Genomic DNA, 25,669 nt, shown 5'->3' with positions numbered 1-25,669 from the left:
TAAATAACACATACTATCCAGAAACAAAATTTGTGTAGCACAGTGTTATCATACCGTCTCGTCCTCTGTTACATCTGACGTATTCTAACCGGCCCAATGAACCCCAGTGTTTACGAAAGGCCTCGCCGACACTACGTTTCACGTGGCAGTTACGTTTGACACTCGCTTTGGCTTGCTAATATATTCAATCCAAATTGTCTTTAGAAGCGTTAAAAAATATTTGTTACGGGGTTCTATTTAGGCTTGCTAATGCATTCAGTCGAAATTGTCTTTTGAAGCGTTTAAATAAAAATCTTTATTACGGGATTCTATTCTATAACTGATATATATAGTTGAAGAAGATATTAGTTACTTAGCTATATTGTTATATCGCACTCTTGGAAATTCAAAAGTTGATTGTACAATTAATTTAAAATATCTTACAATCTCTGTTAATTTTATCATATATAAACCACTACTTTTCTAATGTTATTGTGAGTTTCTTTGCAATGTGAGAATATTTTAAAATAATATTAATAATAGATTATTAGTTTTATGCTTGCTTAACGTTCTGTGTTGCTATTGTTATAAATAATAACCATTTAGTCGTAATTCTTCCGGCACTGTTAAGAAAAATTGAAAAGTAATAAGTTAACTACTAGGAAGTCGTTATTTCGGAAAACTGGAGAAAGTCTGTATGTAAGAACGAAAACCACGAATCGTAGAATGAAACAGACGAATAAAGCAGAAGTTTGGCGACTTCCGGGGTGTAATTTTTATGGTGTTGTTTATAAACTGTGTGCTATTTTCCAAGAAATTAATTTTCTAACCGATCGTATTTCAACAGTGGCTGTCCTGAGAGTGTGCTTGAAATTGTCATTTTTAGGGTTAGTAAAATATCTCAATTTTAGATCAAAAACCCATTCTATACTACATGTTGGTTCTCGATACATTTCAAAAGTGAATTCCTCACCGTAAATCCCACACCGTATTGTCACTTTTCTTTTGATTTCTCCTTGCCAAGAGAAAGTGTGACAGAACCAGTGACAGATGTCAGTCAACGTGTTTTCTTAAGGAGCCGTGACGGATGTCAGTCAACGTGCTTTCTTAAGGAGCCGTGACGGATGTCAGTCAACGTGCTTTCTTAAGGAGCCGTGACGGATGTCAGTCAACGTGCTTTCTTAAGGAGCCGTGACGGATGTCAGTCAACGTGCTTTCTTAAGGAGCCGTGACGGATGTCAGTCAACGTGCTTTCTTAAGGAGCCGTGACGGATGTCAGTCAACGTGTTTTCTTAAGGAGCCGTGACGGATGTCAGTCAACGTGCTTTCTTAAGGAGCCGTGACGGATGTCAGTCAACGTGCTTTCTTAAGGAGCCGTGACGGATGTCAGTCAACGTGTTTTCTTAAGGAGCCGTGACGGATGTCAATCAACACTTTCTCTCTCGAATTTGATTATTCAGTCACACTCGGAAGTGTCAACACCAATGAAACTTTTCACAGGCGCAGATATCTATTATCTTATAAGACAGGTAGGTGCCTACTTTATATTACAACCTTGTCGGTTTTAGGACCATTTTTTTCAGTTTATTGTGTATTGAACGAGTGCATTTTTAATTTATTTGCCCCACCTGAAATGGCCCGGCATGGCCAGGTGGTTAGGAGCGCGCGTCTCGTAATCCGATGGTCGTTTGGGCGTTATTATGTAACGGTCAATTTCACTATTCTCAGCATCTTAAGGACACCACCCTTTTATCTGGCTACTACTACATTTCTCGACGCATAATTTTCAGCTGCTTCATCAGTCGAGAAATTGTTGAAGTTTGTGTCCATTATTGATCTCCTATTTAGTTTTTATAAGGTAAAATGGTTGTAGTATCAAACTTTATCGATAATGTGTGACCAACAAACCCTGTAACACGAACGTTTATGCCATGTTTATAGAAGCATTACACGTAATTGCACTGAAATAATTTTCTTGAATACAGTTAAACATTTGTCATAAGCTACTTACTATTCAACAAATAAATTCCCGACACTGTTCTCGTTAGTGTGTGTTAAGTTCAGTTCTAATTTGCTCATTCTTATCGATTTCAATACATTTCGAAACATCCGTAAATGGTCACTCGGCTTGTGCTGTATGTATGTATAGAAATTAATTTTAAGACTGCCTTAGTTGATTTATGGGTGACATTAACTTCTCCCCCTCTCAAAAAAAAAAATAAATTAATATATATATTACTGGTTTTAAACGTATTTTCGTGTTTTCATATATTGTGTCCGCATGCAGAATCGCTTATTTTTAAGAGTGTTATTGAGCAGAACCGCACTCATGTCCAACACATATTTCTTATATAGTGTTTCTATATGTTGGCCCGGCATGGCCAGGTGGGTTAAGGCATGCGACTCGTAATCTGAGGGTCGCGGGTTCACATCCCCGTCGCACCAAACATGCTCGCCTTTTCAGCCATGGGGGCGTTATAATGTGACAGTCAATTCCACTATTCGTTGGTAAAAGAGTAGCCCAAGAGTTGGCGGTGGGTGGTGATGACTAGCTGACTTCCCTCTCGTCTTACATTGCTAAATTAGGGACGGCTAGCGCAGATAGCCCTCGAGTAGCTTTGCGCGAAATTCAGAAACAAACAAAGCTTCCATATGAAAACAGATACCAGGTCCCTGCTAACGAATGGGTTGTGGGATCTTCAGGTTTGGGAGATAAACTTCAACATTATTGAGGCTACTATTAATTTTATTTTTATTTTTTAGAGGGGAAGGAGTTAATGTCATTCATAAACCAACAAAGGTAGTCCTAAAATTAATATATGGTATTCCCCCTTTTAGATTAAAAATAAATGCCAAATAGGTTCTGGTTGTGTAATCTGTAGATTACAGTCCAAAGGCAGTCCTAAAATTAATATATGGTATTCCCCCTTTTAGATTAAAAATAAATGCCAAATAGGTTCTGGTTGTGTAATCTGTAGAGATGTTGCAGAAATTAAGTACTGTCCATAGATGATCCACATTTATTATAAAACTTGTAATAAGTCACAGCTAACTATCTAATAATTCTTGTCTGTTTTTTTTTTCAAATTTAGATTATCAACCGAATCATGATTGTTGAAATATTCGATTTAATTAAGTTTCGATTTGCGGTACATCAAATTCGAAAGTGCTACACAAGTAAAAGTTCCACAACTTTTATCGTTTCGTTGTGTTTGTAAAAAAGTTTTTACCTCAAATGGGCTACCTATGTTGTAGTTATAAGAGAATTATTTGAAGTATTTCGTAAATGTTGTTATGAACTAAACACGCTTTCACGTGTTTGGTTTGTTATATAATTTACACCAAAATAAGTTCATATTTATCAACTTATTTAGGATTTTGTTTCAGGATATTTTGTGTGCTTTGAGATATAGCAGATTAAGTTCAAAAGAGAGAGAGAGAGATAATGCAAATTTAACTTAAAGGATTGGAAAGAAGTCCTCAAAGTAGTAATAACTTGTGGGCTGTGTATACAGTGGGCATGTTCCTTTACTGGCTAATAACATTCTGCACGAACACACTTTTGTATGATTACTGACAGGATATATTGTTGAGTAATCAAAAGGGAAGCAAAAACTACAGATTATTTAACTAGAGCGATATTTCTTTGTTCTAATTATGTTCGAACGCTATCTTTTAAATATAACGTGTATCTTGTGAAATCCCAAGGAGTTTCGAAATGCATATGCCCTTTTGAATGAACAATAAATCATTTCTTTATCTAAATGTAGAACATTGTGAAATCTTAAATGAAGCACTCTTTTTCTCGAGATTTTTCGAAGTCTGGAACCTTTGTTTTAGTAAATAAAAGTTGGAGTTTCCACTTCAGTTTGAAAGATTTATTAAACATGATATATTGTTATTAAGCTTATCAAAATGCAACTCTGATGGCGATAGCTTAAGATTTCCCTCGAACTGGTGGTTCGTTCTGTAAAATTTTAATAAATCATTTCTTTAAATTCTAATCCTTAAACAACTTCTCTCAATTTAAACAAAAAAGATAATTTTATTTCTCAGCGTGGGACTTTTTACTTCAACGAACTCTGATCTAATTCCTTTATTCTAAATGTAGACGATAAGAAACATCTTTATTTCAAGTAAAACCTTCCTAATTATAAAATGAGTTTCGGTATTCGAGGTGGGAAAACACAGAAATGTAGTATGTACATTGCTTAGCTTTGTGCTGAATAACAAACAGCCTCGCTTTCATTTGGGAGTTTCTCACCTTGTCAGATTATATTTTAATGAAATGTATAGCCTGTAAGGAATACCTTTATCCATAGTTTCCATTTATGGAACTGTCATCTTGTCAAATTCATGTTCATCCATCTTAAAATTGTAACTTCACGTGCTTAATCCAGAGTGGATAATTGTTCTTTCTTTTCCGTGCTCGTTATGGCGCTTGACTCCAAATCTGAAGGTCTCTTGTTCGAATCCCCGTCCCAGCAAACATGCTCGCTCTTTCATCTATGGGGGCGTTATAATGTTCAGTCAATTCCATTTTTGGTTGGTGAAAGAGTAGCCCAAGAGTTAGCGGTGGGTGGTGATGACTAGCTAGTGAAGCGCTGAGAAATATGTTTAAATATATGACCAGAAGAGAAAACCTAAGAAAGAAGAATTAGAAACCGAAACTCGTTTTTAAGAGAGAGAAAAAAATGAAGGGAACGAAAAGACTGCAACGGGGAAGCGCACAAACGAACAAACCATGAATTGCATATTATATCTGAAGTGCCTGGACTGTTTGCACTTAATGATGGGATAGAAGAAAACGTTTCGACACTATGTAAAAACAACAAAAAACCGTTTCTATAGTTCTATTTTGTCGAGAGATCCGTGATTATTTCCTTTACAAATCAAAGACAGTGAGTTAAAGTTTAATCATTCCAAAAGGATCATTTCGATCTAAGGCTCTTTAACACAGGATGAGTATCTAAAAGGTTGGTATTTTTTCGTTAGATAGTGCATATTGCGAATCATGCAGGTTGTTTGCATCCCGTAATTTTTCTACTCATAATAAATTTGGGGTAAAGAGTATTAGATTAGTCACAAACGCACGAAATCTTCACATGCACATTTTCAGATGAAAAAAAATAAGAGATTTGAAAGTTTAAAACGCCTTGCTTTGAAGGTTCGAAGTAATATTTTCAGGTAAACTCATTTTCGTCACTGATGATGAATTTTTTTAGGAACACTGGTTTTAGTCAGTCATGATAAAAAACATATTTCTTTGCGGCCATGTATCAAACCAGCAACTACTACAGTAGCGATGGTTTACCAATAAGCAAAATTATTACAATTACAAATTATAACTTTAAAGTTTCGAACAATACTCATTACCGAAGCCAGTGCTTCACGGTGATTTTTGAAATCATGGACGAGTAAAATTACTTAAGGAGCACAATATCAAAATAACCTATTGGTCGCTCAATAATATCCATTGAAAATGAAAAGGCAAGAAATATTAATTTGGTAATGTCAGTCTTCTGGTAACTCTTAGCATGTGTGTTGATTCCGATTCCAATTTTCTGGTAACTCTTAGTGTGTCTGTAGTTTCTGATGACAATCTTCTGGTAACTCTTAGTATGTCTGTAGTTTCTGATGACAATCTTCTGATAACTCTTAGTATGTCTGTAGTTTCTGATGACAATCTTCCAGCAATTCCTGCAGTTTTAAAACTGTTATTCCTTGTTGAAAATTAGCGTCGCAATGACTATAGATAGATAAACATATCTATTTCCCTGATCTAATCTAATATGGAATAAAAAGTTGGTTTAAAAAAAATTGAATTTCTTCGATACCAAAAGAGCACAAACTGTTATTTTTAATGTTTCTGTTTACCTTGCAAAATAATTATTTTTGTGTTAAAAGTAGCCCAGTTTTCATAAACCACCCATAACGTTAAATATTTAGTCGTTTATTTATTCAATCTGTTTTAACACCAGAATTAAAAGCTGGTAAATTTACTGTTCTTGTGACGTGTTTTCAGACACGTGTAAAAACTTCATTAAAGCTGATGGAAGTAAAGAATAACCAATAGAAAAATAAATAAAGATTAAAGTAGCAATCTATGTATATCTGGTGAACCTGAATTGAGAGAAGAGGATGCATTGTTTCCTGTCAACTCATCTAAGCGATGTGATTAAGGGTGACAGGTATTAGTATCTGTTTGAAGTGGTTGGCGGCAAGTGGTTATTTGAGGAGACATCCGAGCCAACAAACGATTGTAACTGAACTGGGAGAAGTTGAATGAGTGTACACGTGTTCGGTATGTTTACAATGAACGCTATGCTACTGTTCTGAGGGGCCAGCCTGAATCAGACTCAGGGTAAACAGCTCCCTTAATTAATCATCCCTTGGCTGTTGACAAGTGTTTTACGTGGTCATTCGTGTGGAACACTTGCGTGTTCAAACATTACTGTAGTCGTTGGTTTCAGGCTTAGTAAATTAGTAGTTAATATTATGTAGTACACAAGCTTGTTTTTATTTTATGAATATGGAAAGGTTGTTTTAATTTCAGAGTACGTTAATTTATCTTTAGAAATCCACTGTACCGGCTGTGACCAAATATAGCATTTCTTCCAGGATATCACAAGACAAGGTATCTGAAAAAATAAACACAAAAATGTACTGATAATTCAATGATCAGTGGCTTTCGGTAATTATGCATACACACATACCAGTATCAATGTGTCATAAATCCTTATATGACTTCAACTATTAAACGACGGCCATCATCAACTGATGCTGCAACCTACAACATTCTCGCTGTTTAAGGGTTAAGTGACGACGACTGATGTGGGTTAGACAACTAGTCTGTTTAAAATATAACGAGATCGTTTTTCTCGTTACATTAAACTAGGTAAAATACGATAAAAAATATTGCCAAGTTTATACTTTCAATTCATTTATACAAGTTTATATATCAAAATTTATATTGTATTTTAGTACATTTGATCGTTTAATATGTTAGACATACTAGTTCAAACGTTCTAACCACGTAAAACAAAATATCACAATTTTACCAACAGCCAAAAGCGTCGGTAGTTTCACGATACTGTGTGGTATGTGTAACAATAACCCCAAAACGTCGATAGTTAGTGTGAAGTGTGTAAGAATTACTGTGTGGACTGCTTGCTAAGCTCCTTTAAAACTGGACAAGTAAGAGAAACTTGTGATAAATAAAAAGTTGTCAGATTGCATCTGTGACGGATCAATTATGTTGTGCATAACATACAGGATGTGTTGAATAATGGTAAAAATGTTTTTATAAGAGGAAGTGCGAATTATTCTATTTATGTGTCAGCTGGCATTTTTAGTTTTATTGTACATTTATTCATTGAGACGGAGGTATGTCTTTTTACTTCTAATGACATTAGAAGAACAGGGAATATGAGTCAACTTAGGACTGAAGACCATTCAAAAGGTATTTGTAAGAAGCCGTACCTAATCATGGTAAGTAAAGTACGGCGCGTATAACAGTTTAGAATCCAGGAACGGATGGAACAGTAATAAAAAATAGTCCACGTACACCAGACAACAGTACCGTATTTGCCTTTGTATAATACGATCCCGGAGTTTTAAGGAAATTAAGTGTATTTCTTTGAGGTTCGGTGTAAAAGACGACCTCTATTGTCAAGCATCTCTAGAATATAATGTGTAGATTTTTTTTTATATATATATATATATATAAACCGTGCTAACCTGCGCTTTGGGGTAATCAGTAAAACCACAATTGGTGGGTTTTTTGTTTTTGTATTCTTCAAACACTACAAACAGCTCGGTGGGTACAACTGAAGTCACAAACATCTAACAAACAATTTTAAGTAGTTTTCATCACAGTTAAACTGTTAATCTCTTACAGAATATACTAAACCTTACGATATAGTGATCTACTATAGAAGCATGTTTATAAAATTAGTATACGTTAAAGAACCTAACTTTGTAATATTAGCAGCATTTTAATATGACGGATGAGATTAGTACATCTCAAATAAAACAATACTATTATTAATTGTAACTAGCATATGAGATATGTAACTTGTAGTTATAAAGAATCGAGGCAAATGATACAATTATAAATATGGTATTGTGATGCATTAGGTAACACCGTGGAAACGTGCTTAATAAAGAAGTAAATACGTAAAATGAACAACATAGGATTGGCTAAACATTATATTAACTGGAGGATTCTTACTGGAACTCTATCTTTGAACCTGTGTATAAAACGAGGGGTAAAATAAGGCATTGTTTTAAGAGTAAAACGTATTGTGTTATACACAGGCAATTACGGTAATTAAGAAAGTTCTCGTTTGGTAAAGCGACACTAATAGCTCCGACACAAGATGCTTCCATGACACTCTCCATCAACCGTTGTTTACCCTAAGTACCTGAAGAATAACACTGGTAGTTATGCTGTATCTATTTTTGAAAACGGATGCTGTGAAACTACATCCTTATGTACTGAACACGGCTTATAGATTGCCTGTTATTGCTTTGCACGTGACAGCTTTACAACGGACCTTTTATAATGGAAACAATGCTGCAGGGCTATTGTCAAAATACACGGCCATCAGACACAATATGACCAAACGCGCGATAAGGGCTTTAATAACATGATAAAGATTTATAATCATTTTAATAAAACATGCTTAACCCTTCTGCAAAGTTAAAGAACAACGAAGAAACTCATTAATTCTCTCAATAAAGTCTGGAATATACTTGCATTTGGTTTTTTTAAAGAATAACTGTTCATGGGAATCGTGGGAATATGTTGCGTATACTAAATTTATTAAATAAAAGCTTAACTTTTTATACTTAATGTGCACTATTATAGTTTAATGGAATATCGTTTTGATACGTTATAATTCTAGATAGTAAATATCATTTTTTCTTCCTTAGGAACTGAAACTTAATCTGTGAGGAATTTTAAGATTTTTCATTATAAGTTTCTGTTTATACTTAATTCTAATTACAATTTCACTTAGTTTTTGATTTCTAAGCTTTCATCAGTCCAGACTTTAAAATGTGAGTGTATATAAAATAGGAGTAAAACTATTCTCAGTTCGAATCGTACTTTTTAAAACGTGTGTGCGTATTTACCATATTTTAAAAAATATTCTATGAAAACTCTGTACTAAATGAAGTGGCGGTATTTCTACAATATGCCAAACTATGCAAAAATAAAAATAAAACGCTAATTTTTATAATTTAAAATATACATATTTTTGAAGTAATTAAAATTCGTTTACCGATACAACTTTAAATTTGTAGCATATAAAACTCATAATAAGATATTTGTTTGAGTTAATACCGAATAAAATTAGTAAATATTTTTTACAAAAGAACACCGACCAACCAGTGATAATTCGCAATGAAATACGAATAAAATCTAAAGTTTATAAAACATGTAACCATATATAAAATGAATAATGAAAAGAGAAAGCTGCAATGCTGCTAACAAAAACAAAGCTTTCCAGAGCAGTTTTAAAACTTCAACATGGAAACATCTTCGTATTAACATCTAAACCAAAAGATATACAAGGTGGAGATTAGTTTGCCAGAGGTAATGCAAATATAATTAGATATGTTATGCATTAGTTTTAGACATTTAATTAATGTTACTAATTTTTATTTTTTTTTAAAGTCGAGGGATATAGATTTGATAATAGCAAAGTTTCGATTGGAAGGTAAAACGAGAGATTTTTTTTGATAGATTTTAGTAACTTTTATGTTTTAAAAATAAAGCTTGTATCAATTCGCGTTGAAATGTACGTGAAAATGAACAATGGTGATTTTAATTTTTACACTAATTTTCGTAATCTTCTAATGTTAGTGTAATTGTAATCAACTTAATCAGTAACTCGGATTCGAATATTTTCACCAAAACGTCTCCGCATTAAAGGTTTCTGTTTTAGACGTGCCAGACACACACAGCTAATAAGAGAAAATTAAAAATATATATACCTGTACTTTGTATTTAAACTATTATTATTCGTAGAGTCATATAAATCGTTTTTCGTAGGTGGAGTTCGCTTATTCACGTAAACTGTTTTTATTCTGTAAAAAAATTGTCCTTCTTTCTCTACCCGCTGTCTTTCTGTATATATGTTTGTGGCAGTTTTTGATACACTATAACTTGCATTAAGATCTCTTAAGGACTGATGTATATAAAGATATTTCATCAAATTGTGTGTCTGCGAATAAGCGACTGCCTTATACACTACATCCATATGACGTACACTTACAAATCATAAATCACAGGTAATATCCTCACAGATGGATTTTACACATAAAGGAAAATACTTCCAAGAACAACGTGTAATGCATTAGTTATTGAACTGTGCAGGGCTTTCGAGATGTTCCATGAGGAAATGGGTGTTGTTTTCGTGGATGTATTTTCATATCTTGAAAACAGCTGTTGACATCACGTATTTTGTTATGTACCACCACCTGTGTTCTGATATGAATATGTTGCTTAAAACGAGAGAATTACCAAACACTGAGACTCCAGCAAATATTTTATGTATAAAATAGACGATTCTTATGACAAGCTTTAATTAATTTGCTCAAATCACTTGTTTCTGCGTGATCGTAATATAGCTAGCGATTTACAATCGTCAAACTCGAATATTATGGACTTATTAATTTTGACACTAAACCTCATGTCAGTAAATGAAACTTTTACTAATCCATGTATTAACTTTATTGACAATAAAGTTTTATTGTTATTAGAAGTGTTGCGATCGGTTCGTAAGAACATTTGCAGTTTTATGTAGAGATAATGCCCGTTACTATGGTTTTACGTTTATCACCAAAAATGCTCCAAAATCACGTATATAAGGAACATCAGCTTAAAATTCCTCTTAGAATTTGCGTATTTAAATGTACGTTAAAGAAAGATAGTAGTGCTTGTTCATATAAATAGAGACATCACCTTTAACATCATGGTGTCCAGCTCGGGTAAATTATACGACAATGAGCTTGAAAAATGTATTGTTTCATTAATGGCTGCTGAAACAATGCAATGGCTACAGGAAGTATATAAAATAAGATATATTTTATTTACGGGCTTCATTTACGCATAAAACGTTATTTTCCAAAACTAGGACAATTAAAAACATCGATGAAAAATTTGAGTTCCAACTTGAAATGGTAATGTGGCTTGTTGTTGTTTTTTTTACCCCAATCTGGGCAGTACTTGTAAGATAAGTATCTCGCTAGAATGGAATTGTTCAATATAATTACAGTTATCAACATTAGAATTGAGTTGTTCAGGGCCCTTACTCTTTTAGATATCTTGCTATAATGGAGTTGTTCAGTGCCCTCACTGTTTTATATATCTCGCTATAATGGAATTTTTCTTTGACTTCGCTGTATTGAACATCTCACTAGAATTGAGATATTTTGTGCGTTTTAAACATCTCGCTAAAACGGAGTTCTTTAGTGCCCTCACTGTTTTAAATATTTGGTTAGAATGGAGTTGTTTAGTGTCCTCACTGTTTTCCTGTTACGTGTTAGAAACGTGTTATTTGAATTAAAAATGGTTTTTCAAAGGAAACCATAAACTTGTAGCAAAATGCATTACATTTATTATAGCACTTCTCTTTACGGAAAATTATATATTTAAAGCGATTACTAACAAATTAGTAAATAGGGAGCCCACGTCATATAAAGAAATGGAATACAAATATGGAAAATCAAAATCGTATCCCCACAGTATTACGTCTCACAAACTTATAGGACATCCAAGTAACCAGGCAGAATGGTAATTATGAGGAAACGCTATACTTTTATAGGAAACCCAAAGCATCTATGTACACACGCTTTTGCATTGTTCGCTAATATGGAATATAATGTAATTTAATAAATATCGATTAGTTTGATTATGATTCAAACCAAATGGCCCGAATTCAATTGAAGAATAAAATCCATGTACTTCAGAAGATATTGTGTTTTAATTGACATGCAAAACTGTTTTGTGTAAGTTAAATAATTTTTGAATCAAAAATATATGTTCTGTTTCAAAAAAAATATTGAAAATGTTTCAGGTAGAATAGAAGAACTAATGCAGTGTTCAAAGTTAATGACCTTCAATGTCTTAACAGTTAAAGCTTGGTATGAGTGGCTATTGGTTTTTGAAACTCAAACGACAGGGAACTGATCGATTTCATTAAATAAAGTTAAGTGTAATAAGTATTTGAAAAAGTAACTCATGAGTTTCTTTATTGAAATTCACACAAAGCTACTCGAGTTCCATTTGCACTTATCGTTATTAATTTTGAAAGGAAAGAAGTTAGAGGGAAGGTCGCTAATCAACACCCACCCATCGACGATACACTAAATAGTTAAACCCGACATGGTCTGGGCTATTGATTAGGGCACTTGACTCGCATATTGCTGATCGTGGGTTCGATTTCCGTCACCGAACATGCTTGTCTTTTTAGACGTTGGGACGTTATAATGTTCCACTGTTCGTTGGTAAAGGATAAATTGGCGATGGGCGGTTTTCAAGAATGGTTAACGCGGATAGTCCTCGAGTAGCTTAGTGTGAAATTCAATAAACAGACTTATGTTTTTAATGTATGTTATATCTAAAATTACCTATATTTATAATCTTAACACACACACAAAGATTGGGAATATACAGTACGTCAAGAACATTAAAGACACAGAGGTTTAACACAGCCAGAAAAATTGCCCCTGGATACAATTCCAAAAGCATGTTTTGCGCGACCTGTTATATGTGTATAATATATAATATGGCAGTTTCTGCACATTTTGCACGTGCTATCTGCTCACAAAATACATTATTCTAATTTAGACTACAGATTTAAAGATCCGCCCTTTAGTGGCCCACCAGTATAACTGCGGACTTACAACGCTAGAAACCTGGTTTCGATACCTTTGATGGGCAGAACACAGAAAGCCCTTTGTGCAGCTTTGTACTTAACAAAAAAAAAAAAAACCAACCAAGTTAAAATTTTATTGTTTTGATGATCATTTCATTTTTGTTTATTGTTGCCTTTTATATGCGTTTTAATCTTGGATTTTGGACCGAAGTACAACAAACCGTCCGGTTAAATCTGGTAACGGGATGAATAAGTAAAGTGATGAAATTTTCCTTACAAAAGTAGGATCTGATCTCTCTGTGTATGGAGGATCTAGTTTATTTGTGAGTAAATGGTATCTATTCTTAGCTGTCTAAGTGGAACTATCGAGAAATACAGAAAATATTGAAACTCTATACCATCATCTAAAACATTAGCGGCACTACTCTTGAAATTCCTGAACAAGAATCATACTGTAATTCATGATACTGGAAAAACGTTTTTATTACGCGATGTGCAATCCCCAACTTCGCAAAATTGTTATCCCGTATGCATGTAGATTTGCAATAGGGGTCAGGATATTTCAATTTCTCCTCCGTTTCCCGTCATAGAGAACTTTATTTTTCTCCATTTTCAGGTTGAAGATGTGACGTCATTAATACGTCTCACGCAGACCTGATGCGCTAGAGCCGTCGATATAAATATAATAGTACTGTCTGTTGTGTGTCAATATAAATACTTCGCAGGGTGTGGATATAAGTGTTTTGCGGTTTTGTTTCTTTTAGCACGACTTCGAGCCTGTTGATAGATTTTCACCAAATTTGGTATGAAGGTTTGTTGGGTCTATGAGGAGGTACAAACAAACTTACGGTTTAACTTTTAGAACGGAAACAACTTTTCATTAATCGTGAATTTACATGACTTCCGTCCATGGTACTGACACCCCAGCTAATACAAATAATAGCTCATTCTTTTGTACTCTGGTCATCAACAAGAATATTGTGTCAATTTTATTAAAGAACAAGTCTGTATGCTACACATCCAGAACAAGGTCAACCACCTCGCAATGACCAATGTGTGAACATCACTACCATTAGAAATCACCGAAGAATTGCCCATGAACTATTTTGGTCTTCAGACAGCATTTAGTTATTACCTCTAACCAAATGATAAAACAAAGACGTCCAGTTGAGAAGACATTTTTCAGTCTCATACGTCTTACTTTGACCTTTGGTGAGACCTTTGTTCAGTTACTTGTACTTTTCACAAGCTATTTAAGGTTTGCGTCTCAACCAGTGAAAAACCAAAGATCACTTCTATGACCTGTGCAACATCATTGAATAAGACCGGTTTTGCAGAAGTTTAGTGATAGTTTGAGTTATCATGAGCATGAATGAATTTTACTTACCTTGTTCTTCCGATGGGTGAATTGACAACTTGACAATATGTTGACATGGTAATCGACATGCGTAGTTATACAGTCTTTTGCTGTATTCGGGCCAAACTTTGTTCTCGTGCAGAATAATTTCCCTTTATTGTACTGTCAGAATTATATTTTGTTTTAGCTAAGAACAAAAAATGCTGGATTGACCGTCATGAAATGTTGATCTGTTTCCAACAAAACACTTTTTAAAACCAGCTTTGTTTATGTCAGCGACTAAACCCGTCATACAATGTAAATTTCCAATAGGACAGGACAAGATGCACATCGTTTACGAACTGATCAGAAATTTACTTCTGATTTGAAATAGAAAAGAGCAAAACTGAAGGACCAATGCGTCATTTGCTTTTAACGCCCAAACTCTCATAACATCGCGTTTTTACATCTTCTAATTTAATTTGGTCTGATCTTCATTAAGTCACTAGAGTAGTATCGACCTGAAATATGGAGTAGCCTTGTGGCTAGAGCGATTGACCCGTAATCTGCGAATCGCAGTTACGAATCTTCGTTACTGAACGTACTTGTCTTTTCAGCCGTGGAGGCGCAATAATGCGACGGTCAGTTTCGCTTTTTGTTCGTAGAAAGAGTAGCTCAAGTGTTGACGGCAGTATTGTTAATTAGCTGCCTTCCCTTTAGTCTGTCACTACTAAACAATGGAGGCTAGCGTAGATAGCCTTAGAATAGCTTTTCCACGAAATTTGAAATAAACCAAAGCTTGAGGAATTTTATGTCGAATTTAAAAGGCTTTTATTATTTTAACGGTGGCTTATACGAATATACATTTTAGTAAAAGTTTCAATTCCCATGTGGCACAGGTAACTTTAGGGGCTTACAACGCTAAGATCCATGGTTGGATACTCAGCAGTGGACACAGCAGGTAATGTTGCTTTGCTCTAAATCAAACAAATAAAAGCTTCAAAACTCGTGTATCAGTACATAAGGAGTTGCTATAACATTCTCTAAATTTTCTGATTTTGTTCTTATCATATTTTTAACAATAAGAGTTGGAATGAAACACGAGATTTCAGTAGTTTATTGGCTGTTTATTTAAGCATAAATTGTGCTTCAAAATTGCACAGAAATTAAAATAATATGCGTTGTGTCACCATCACTTTAACTCTGATATAATGTACAGTTCTCTCAATCCCATGTTTATTTGTAGACACATGAGAAACAAGGAGGATTACATGCTTTAAGATTTCATTACTTAAATGAGACTTGAAACTAACAGGTAAACTTTTTGAAATTTTAAGGAGAATGCTTATAAGATTCTAAACTCTTGTGGTATTCAAATACTTTTGTTATTTTGGTCACCGACATAGATGTATTATGTTCCCATTTAATTTATGTGTGTATTATGGTGTAGCGTCTTACCATATTTACAAACTAATCATCACGTTATTTTCTCTACATATCACTTATGAGAATGTTACTTAGAATACGTTAGCCATATATGCTTGTTAATCATCACCGTAGTTGACACCCCCTTCTCAAGCAATAAGCTAGTTAATCATCACCGTAGTTGACACCCCCCTTCTCAAGCAATAAGCTAGTTAATCATCACCGTAGTTGACACCCCCCTTCTCAAGCAATAAGCTTGTTAATCATCACCGTAGTTGACACCCCCTTTTCAAGCAATAAGCTAGTTGATCATCACTGTAGTTGACACCCCCCTTCTCAAGCAATAAGCTAGTTAATCATCACCGTAGTTTACACCCCTTCTCAAGCAATAAGCTAGTTAATCATCACCGTAGTTGACACCCCTTCTCAAGCAATAAGCTTGTTAATCATCACCGTAGTTAACACCCCCCTTCTCAAGCAATAAGCTAGTTAATCATCACCGTAGTTGACACCCCTTCTCAAGCAATAAGCTAGTTAATCATCACCGTAGTTTACACCCCCCTTCTCAAGCAATAAGCTAGTTAATCATCACCGTAGTTAACACCCCCTTCTCAAGCAATAAGCTAGTTGTAGTTGACATCATCACTGTAGTTGACACCCCCTTCTCAAGCAATAAGCTAGTTGATCATCACTGTAGTTGACACCCCCCTTCTCAAGCAATAAGCTAGTTGATCATCACTGTAGTTGACACCCCCCCTTCTCAAGCAATAAGCTAGTTAATCATCACCGTAGTTGACACCCCCTTCTCAAGCAATAAGCTAGTTGATCATCACCATAGTTGACACCCCTTCTCAAGCAATAAGCTAGTTGATCATCACCGTAGTTGACACCCTCTCTTCTCAAGCATTAAATTTCATAGCGAAATTCTGATTCGCGTCCTATGTCGTCCACAGATCTACAGCATGAAAAGGAAAGGGTCTGTCTCGGCACTGCATTTTGTTCTATTTAGCTTGAGAAGAGCCTCTGACGCATGCGCAAGTTATAAAAAGGTTGGATTATGTGTGGTATAGAAATTCATTCTTTTCGACTCATTCTATATATGTACATGTTTGCTGCGTATCTATTAATTTATTGATATGATAGCACAATTTGAAAATCGTTATTTTTCGCCTGAAATATCCATTTAGTAGAATATATTGCTTTTTAAAAAATAATTAATTGATGACAATTGAACTTTAAAATATATTTTTATTGTAAATATTTAGTATTGTCTCTATTTTACTTTTTTTTTTTATAGGGAGCCAGATATTCTTTTTTGTCATATTCGCCGAGAGTTTTCTTGTATATTTAGTTCAACTTAAATTGTTTGAAACAATTATAGTGTCAAATTATTATCCCTCTATGGGAATATCTGTACGTTATTCGAACTTATAACACTAAAATCAGTGAGTGGATTCCTTTAGTAAACACACCAAGTGACATGATGTGGTTTTATTGTAAGGAAAACACTCACACGCACGTGTAATTTGTTTCGTTTTCAGGACGTCTAAAGATAAAAGTATTATGGTAAAGTAGTTATTACATTATCTTAAGTTTAATATTTACTTTATTGGATTGTTAAAAATAGTTTGTGTTTGGTCTAGGAATAAACAAACCGATCTACAGACGTATGGCCCAAGGTTTTAGCCGCGATACAACACTGAACCTTCACACTTTTAGCTCTGGGTTCATTATAACTGGCAGTCGCTCTTATTATTAGGTTAAAAGAAACCACATTCGCAGCTAGTGTTTCTATCTAGACGACCTTCCTGTGATTAGCAATGAATTCTAAATTATTGGTTGGGTCTTAGTCTCCAACCTGGAAATTAAGTAAGGTATGTTCATATACACTTGTAGCCAGGCGGTTAGTGTGCTTGACTCGTAGTCTTAGAGTCGCGGGTTCGAATCCCCGTCACACCAAACATGCTTGCCCTTTCAGCCGTGGGGGCGTTATAATATGACGGTCAATCCCACTATTCGTTGGTAAAATAGTCGCCCAACAGTTGGCGGTTGGTGGTGATGACTAGCTGCCTTCCCTCTAGACTTACACTGCTAAATTAGGGATGGCTAGCACAGATAGCCCTCGTATAGCTTTGCGCGAAATTGAAAACAAACCAATCATATACACTCCTTTTCTGTGTCAGTTTTAGTAGGCTAAATGTTGCCTAGTAATCAATGTTGTCAAATGTTCGTAAACCTGTAAAAAGCAAAAAAAATAAATAAAAAAAATAATGTAATTAAAAGATATAATGTCAGTTAAGGGCTACTATTTGTCAGTATGACAGAAAAACAAAATTATAAATTTGACAGCTCTGTCGGCCACCCAATCATTTTGAAATAAATACCTCCTTTTATTACGAGTGAACTGACGAAAAAGGTTTTCCTTACTGAAAATAGTGACTTAAATACTTCTGTAATCCTTTGGATATTCTAATTAACAATAACTTTAAGACTGTTAATGTCATGTAAACACCTTTTTCTATTACAGCTCATTTACATCGTCAGTTGGAAGACTACGTGGCTCATCTTCCCAAGGTCCGAGTGGTCCGAGCACACCGGAGGGAAGGTTTGATCAGAGCTCGCCTTCTTGGAGCTTCTGTGGCTACAGCGCCCGTCCTTGTCTATCTCGACTCCCACTGTGAATGCACAGAAGGTGAGGCACGTCACCAGATTTGATTTGGGTGGAATTTTTGGTCATAGTAAACACCTTTGTTTTTTAAATGAAAATGTAGTGTAATTAGTTTCGTTGTAAAATGCTCGTTTTAAGTGATATAAAAAACCAACCCCATTTCAAATTGATCCCTCAAGACAGTTTCTGTCTAATTAACAAATACCAACGCTAATTTGTTAGCGTACTAAAATTTGCAGTTTTAGGCATATAAGTTGAGAATTCCTATAGATGTCGTTTTTCATCAAGATATTTTTTATTATGTTTTGAAAAGGATATACCTCTTGGCAGCAGTATAACAATAAGTAATTGACGTTAGTAACAACATATCAGCTGAACCTGGAGAGAGGGGGGAGTGGCTTAGAAGAAGATCGCGTGATCTGTGATGTCATAGGCGTGTAAAGCGATCCGCCTGGTTGATGCACTGTAAACTAACTTTTCTCTTTACATACGTATAACAATACAAATCATGTAATCACTTTTGTGTGTGGATCCCCTTCAGCCGGCTTTTATTGATCTCTTAGAACCTCCACTGATTTGATTTGCTTGTATATAAGAACTATATTGGGGATCTTTTTGTAAAGCATGGCTTATGCTTAACGTCGCAAGATTCTGCTTTTACGATATAGTTGCTAGATTCCTTTGACTTCTGTGATTTGTTTTGTTATTTTAGAAGCTGTCCCAAAAATAACACATTTGTCGTGGAATTTCGCTTCCAGGCGTAGTGGTTCAGTATTTTCTTCCATCTTTTTATTAATGCATGATTCAAATCTACAACTTAGAGCTATATCCTAAATACTTAGATTTGTTAAAAAAATATTTATCGTTTTCAATATTGTTTGTATATTTCTCCAGTGGATCAACGGTTAGTTGATTGAATGTTAATGCTAAAATTCTAGGGTTGATTCCTTCTGATTGAGTAAAGGACATATACTTTTTATGTTCTATATTAAACAATAACTGGAATTTGTTTTTATAAAATCGATGATATTGTATATGATATTTGTTGGAAAAGTGTACATTTTAAATAAGGTGAAGTATCATACTTGTGTGGAAAAGTTAATAACAAGCAAATTGATATCCTATTTTACTTTTCTGCTTTAACAAAACTAATTGTTTATCACATGTAATAATATATTATGCTTTAGTAAATGCTTCGGACGGGTATAATGCATTTCGATTGATAGTATTGGTATGCTATGTTAAGATTATTTATAACAGAAAAAAAATCTAGAACTTAAGACTTTTATAGTTAGAAGTACGATTACTAAGAGTGACTTTAAAGTATTGTTTATTAATTTTAATTAACTATATTGTGCAGTTATATTTAAAACTTAATGAACTGTTATCAAAGTAAAACTTGTCAAAAAAAAGTTTTAGTGGCGCCATCTAACGAGTTATAAAGAAACTTTCTATTCTAGGAAATAAACACAACCAAAAGCTCATGCAGAATGTATTTTTGAAGTATACTAATGCATAATATATAAACATATATTCCTTCCATCGATCTCAAGAGTTCACGAGTAACGAATAGCACTCTTAATCCTACAGATTTCTGTAGTATTTTAATAACAGTTATCCAACAGTGGCTTTTTGTTGACAAGTATGTATCCCAGCTAAAGACAATGGTTTTGTTAGGGATTCACTGCTGCTGGTTCTCCGAAAATAGCAAACATTTGTATGCTTACAGCGTGTGACGCCTGTGGCATAAAAGCATTTTAGAACCAAATAAACTGTTAACTGTATTAATGTTACATGTGAATTTGTATGATGTATATGAACATAGCCAATAAATAGTTTTATTATTGAACACTAACTTTATAAAAGTAAAAGGAAACTCTAACAAAACATTGCATGTTATTTCTTTACGCCATATTGGATTGTGATGAGCTAAAGTGCGTAAAAGACGTTGTAAATGAGACGGACAGATATTACTTCTAAACCTCGTGGTTGTAGTGTTGCGAATATAGTTGTGTACAGATACTATAAAAGTTTTGGTGGCACCATGTTCTACAAAGATGCAAGTTACAAAACACTATTCGATATTGGTGGTGACTTATTCTTACGAACTTTTTATTTGCATGCGTTTCATGTTGAACTACATAAAACCTGGAATTATCAGATGGATGAGAACGCATGCTCTAACAACAGAGGAAGTTGATCTGTTAACAAAGTTATTCGCTCATGAGTGAGAATTTACTTGTATCCAATATCTGTTGTAAATGAAAACCTGATTTCTGAATATTTATGCTTCATATTATATCTAGCTGCAGATAAAATAAAAATGTTACCGGCTCAACTTTATCGTGGGCATCAAGCATGTAATCATCACTAAGACCGTTAGGTATGACAGTTTGCTTAAAATTTAAATCAGAAGTCACGTGGTTATTAATATGTATGAGTTTCAATTAATATTAACCAGTCATTTCACGTATGTTAGTTTTTATACATATGAATTTTTTTAAGAAACAAACACGATTTCTGAACACTGAACTGGCAATGCTCGAGAGCCAAGCGTGGTATTTGTTATTTGATAAATTATAGTTGGATCAGTTTTGGTAACTGCTGTCTTAATCTCTAAGCATTGTTATTGAGTGATTAAACTTATTTTATCAGTACTGTTTATATCCGTGTTTACACAGTTATTCAGTTCTTTAAATTGCCATTTTCTGTTATGCCTGGCCCGGCATGGCCTAGCGCGTAAGGCGTGCGACTCGTAATCCGAGGGTCGCGGGTTCGCGCCCGCGTCGCGCTAAACATGCTCGCCCTCCCAGCCGTGGGGGTGTATAATGTGACGGTCAATCCCACTATTCGTTGGTAAAGAGTAGCCCAAGAGTTGGCGGTGGGTGGTGATGACTAGCTGCCTTCCCTCTAGTCTTACACTGCTAAATTAGGGATGGCTAGCACAGATAGCCCTCGAGTAGCTTTGTGCGAAATTCCCAAACAAACAAACTGTTATGCCTAATATTACCCTGTGGTAGATGATTTTATAATCTGTTCTTTAACGTCTTTAAAAGTAAGGCTGTTTTAGCTTACAGAAGATAAGTACTTTTCAGTAAAATGGGAATGTTGCAAAGCTAGGCTTTACCATGTATTCTAGATAGTTTGGATGAGATGAATTAAATGTATAGCTGAATATTTTATGAGGTAATAATAGGGCGTGTAATTAGTGAGAAACAAATTTAAGTTTTCTTCTACTTTCCTTAGATATATTTGTTTTTAATTTTCTAAAGCATTAGTAATCATAGAATTGTATCTTTATGATTACGTGTACTTAGTTTATTTAAGTTTTCAGGGTTTTTGAGTCATTACATTAAAGGTAAATTAATTAAATGTTTAAAAACTTAATTTGATTCTAACTTGAACCATAATGCTTAAATAAATAACACAGTGTGCACCAAGACTAATTTATGTTTTGCAGTGCATGGCTGGTTTTATGTATGTGAAATATTGTGCAAACATTAATTGCTTTATTCAAGTGATAAGCAGTATGTGTTCACGTGGAGTAAATGGCATGTTGATCTGGATACAGACGACAGGTGAAACATGTACAGTGAGAACTGGTGTATGTTAACTTGTGTGTGATATGTATTTGTTTCTCATAATAAGTTGTACAAGGAAGCATGGAAATGAGAAAAAAAAACTCATCAAACATCTGTCGATATTTACATCTCAGTCTGTGTTTTTATAGATCTGTGGATGTTATAGAAATGTGAATCACATTTGTTTTTTTCAAAGCACCTCAATGACATATTTTACTACTACCAGCTCATTTTATAATATATTATACTTCTGGTACATTTGTGAAAGAGTAAAGTTAAAAATTATTAATTTGAAAAAAAAAAGTAAATAACCTATTGATTTAACATACAAATAATATTTTATGTGAAACTATAAGGAAGTAACTAAACTTTGAAAATTCAGTTCGATTTTTCAAACTGAAAACAGTTATTAAAACAGTTTTAATTTTTTGTATATGCACAGTTTTAGTTTCCTTAAATTTAAAGTATCTTTAAAGCTCATAGAATCTATCAAAAACACACCCTCTATAGTTTATTTATTTAAAGAAGTATGAAAATACTGAATGAAATATTTTATTTACAAAATGTGAAAACATTGACAAAAATGTTTTCTTTGATTTCTACAAAAGTTCTGTAATTTTTCATAAATGTGATTACTTGCCAGAAGAGAGCTAATTGGTGTACTACATTCATCATACTTATGTGAGTTCATAAGTAATCTTACTTTCAGTTTCCCAACATAACTCTCTGAATATACAACACATTAAAACATGCATAAAATATACTTGTAATTAATTATTGTGTACATTAATATAAGAGTATTTCATCTATAGAAAAGCAAGTAAATTACCCTTCTTAATGTTAACTTTTAAACAGGAATAATTATTATTTCATTTGCCTCGGTATATTCCTTTATGACTTCTTGAGGCAATTTTTGTAGTGGATAACGTATATGATTTTTTATCAGATAAGATCAGTTTACACTTAAAGAATTGTTTTTTGGTTTGTTTGTTTTTCAAAATTGGATTCATAATTTCTTTAAATTGTGGTTCATTACCTTTAATATTTTTACTTGAACTATGGATAATAACAAGTAAAATATTTTTCAACTAGTTGTCTTGGATCATTTTATTTTATTTACTGGGTACACGGGTAGATAGCAAAACGTTGTTGTTGTTTTTTTTTTTAGCTTATATTTTTTTTAGCTTAAATTACAAGGAATATTTAACTTGGTATGTTTAGGATGGTTAGTGTAAAATTATAAATGTCCGAGGTTTGGTAAGTTTGTAATAAACAGCAGTACTTGTATATATATATCTTTAAATATTGTAATAAACAAAATCTAAAAATGGAAACTATTTAGCATTCCATTCACATTTAAGACAGAAATAATTCAAATAAACATAAATGTCACTAATTAGGTGACAAAAATTCATGCACATTGTGCAAAAGATTCTAAACAACTTCTGTGATAGTTGTAAATCATTCACTTACTACTGAGACGTAAGAGTGTTATGTTAAGATGCAATTCTTTTTATTTTTCTAGGTTAACATTTCCCAAAGTTTGTAGTGCACTTTATGGGGAGTGAGCAATTAGGGTAGATCAACAATGGAAAATTGTTTCAATATTATTTTTTTTATTAATAAAAATAATTAGTTATTACAACACACACAGAAATTTAATATATGCCCATCATATTATATTTCATCACTTAACTTACTCTTTCACTAATTTAAAAATCATATTTATTAATGGGGGCTACTGATAGCAAAAGGTGGGAAATTGCTACCTTAGGTAATTTCTTGATAAAATCTTACATGTCTAACATTAAAAGGAACTTTTATTTTAAAAGGTTTAAGTGTTACATGAAGAATTTTATAAGAGGTTTCTTAATTGTATTTGTGCTTGAACATTCTATTATCCTGATATTCTAAGGGAGGGTGGATCATTTGGACATAGATTTTTCATGATGTTTCTTAGCCAACATGTCTTGTTAGGGTCTTGCATTTGTATTATCTTGGTAAAATGTCGAAATGCCAATTTTTGTTACTACCCAAAACATGTTCAACTTCTTTGTTCATTGAATAATTCCTAAACTTTCAAATATGATTTATCAGCTTTTTCTAATATTCTATTAACCAAATATACAGTGGGTCAGACCATTTGGAAAGGAATGTTGACTATTACTCTGAGTATTCTAAATGTATATGCGTGATATATGTCAGTCTTTCAGTAAAATGTAGAAGTTTGTCCACAAAACATTGGAGGTGTTACAAAAGTATTTGTGGAGTATTTTGTGATTTGACAGCGTTAATGTGACTGAAACATTAACAAGTTGTAGCGTAAGGTGATGTTAACACAAGAAATGAAAATATTTGTCTATCATATAATCTATACTTGCATAACTTTTAGGACCTCCAAAATGCATATCTGTATTTTGTTTTTGCTATGGCTTTATATTGTATATATTTTTTATCTTCTACCACAACTTTTGACTAAATCAGCACTAGGAGAAAACGAATAGGTGATAACTCTGGCATAAAATAAATATGTTGAATGGCACTTTAAATGATAGAGGTATGTACACTCTGTTCCACATGTATGCTTATAGGGTAAATAAATTTATTCCTGGCACAAACATTCGATAGCTGTTTGTTTGTAATGTGATTTGTCCATAATAACAAAACTCGACAGCAATATCAACATTATTGCATAAACTTTTCTCCAGGGTCAGACAAAGATGATTCTTAGATATAGGCAGAAATTTTAAATATCTCCCACTCCCACAGACCATGTGTTATATGCAAGCTTAATTTCTTTAGCTGCACTTCAAGACAGCTCTATCTGTGTGTCATAATGGGAAGAAAATTATTAGTTTAAAATTTTTTCAGCATTAAAAATATTTATTGGAACTTCTAATCTCATTTTCTGGAAAGAAAGTGACAGTTTTGTCTTTGCCTTTTTCTAGCATAAGAACCATTCTATCTATCATCCCTTCTTCCTTCCAACTCCGATGTCCCCAGTTATGGCCTCCAATTTTCAGTTGTCTGTACTATGTTACTCTGATTGGCTGACTAATTCAACTACCTCCTAGAAAGTCTTGACTTTTTTTTGTAATGTTATCTCTTAAAATTTGTGCATACTTTCCAGAACCTGCTTACTTTTATATATTCTTAAAAGCTTTCTGTAATTTTCCCTGAACTTCTATAGAATTTATTCAGTAAGTTTCTACTCAAGTTTAATGTAATGTATTCAAAATCTTTATACATGCAATGTATCAATGTATAATGTTCCATGAAACTTGTGTTGATGAAACTGAAAACTTCAGTGTAAGCTTTCCTTAAATATCTTGAATGTAATGAACAAAAATTTGTTCATTCAAGGTCAACTTTTTTCCAATGTTGGTATATTTTGAACATGCAAAGAGAAAAAAAATAAAGTTTTTGTAAATAAGGATTCATTTTGTGTTTTGAAGCTTCTATAAATAAATATATTATTAAACTGTAGAGGGCATTTATTTAGTGACTTCTATAAACTGAAATATAACCTAAATTTCAATACAGTGTAAACTTTTGTAAAAACGTAGGAATGACAGGTTTTAATCTTAATGTGAGCTTAGTTTTTAAATTTTATTTGCTGATTGCTTATTTGTAACTATCTATAAAAAATAACCTTTTTATTACTATTTAATTTTGATGTCTTTTATTCTACTCTTTCCCAGATGTGTCAAGAATAACTCCTCACAAAACTAGTCGCTAGTAGTATAATATACATTCATTTTTTTACTTTGAAGTCTCAATTGGTATTGCTAAC

At 33.5% G+C, this 25,669-nt stretch overlaps 1 protein-coding gene across 6 annotated transcripts in view; it reads left to right on the top strand.

Moving 5' to 3' along the window:
- LOC143234198 (putative polypeptide N-acetylgalactosaminyltransferase 9) overlaps nucleotides 1-25,669 on the top strand; it is a 195,751-nt gene that overhangs the window by 147,427 nt on the left and 22,655 nt on the right. For all 6 annotated transcript variants that reach the window (XM_076471364.1, XM_076471365.1, XM_076471367.1 and 3 more), the window contains one exon: nucleotides 18,155-18,319. In XM_076471364.1, the coding sequence (XP_076327479.1) occupies nucleotides 18,155-18,319 (165 nt within the window). The remainder of the gene's footprint in view (nucleotides 1-18,154; nucleotides 18,320-25,669) is intronic.

Source organism: Tachypleus tridentatus, chromosome 12 (assembly GCF_004210375.1).
Source record: "Tachypleus tridentatus isolate NWPU-2018 chromosome 12, ASM421037v1, whole genome shotgun sequence".
Classification (NCBI taxonomy): domain Eukaryota; kingdom Metazoa; phylum Arthropoda; class Merostomata; order Xiphosura; family Limulidae; genus Tachypleus; species Tachypleus tridentatus.
The sequence above is the reverse complement of the archived record's forward strand: the minus strand, read 5'-3'. Positions and strand labels throughout refer to the sequence as shown.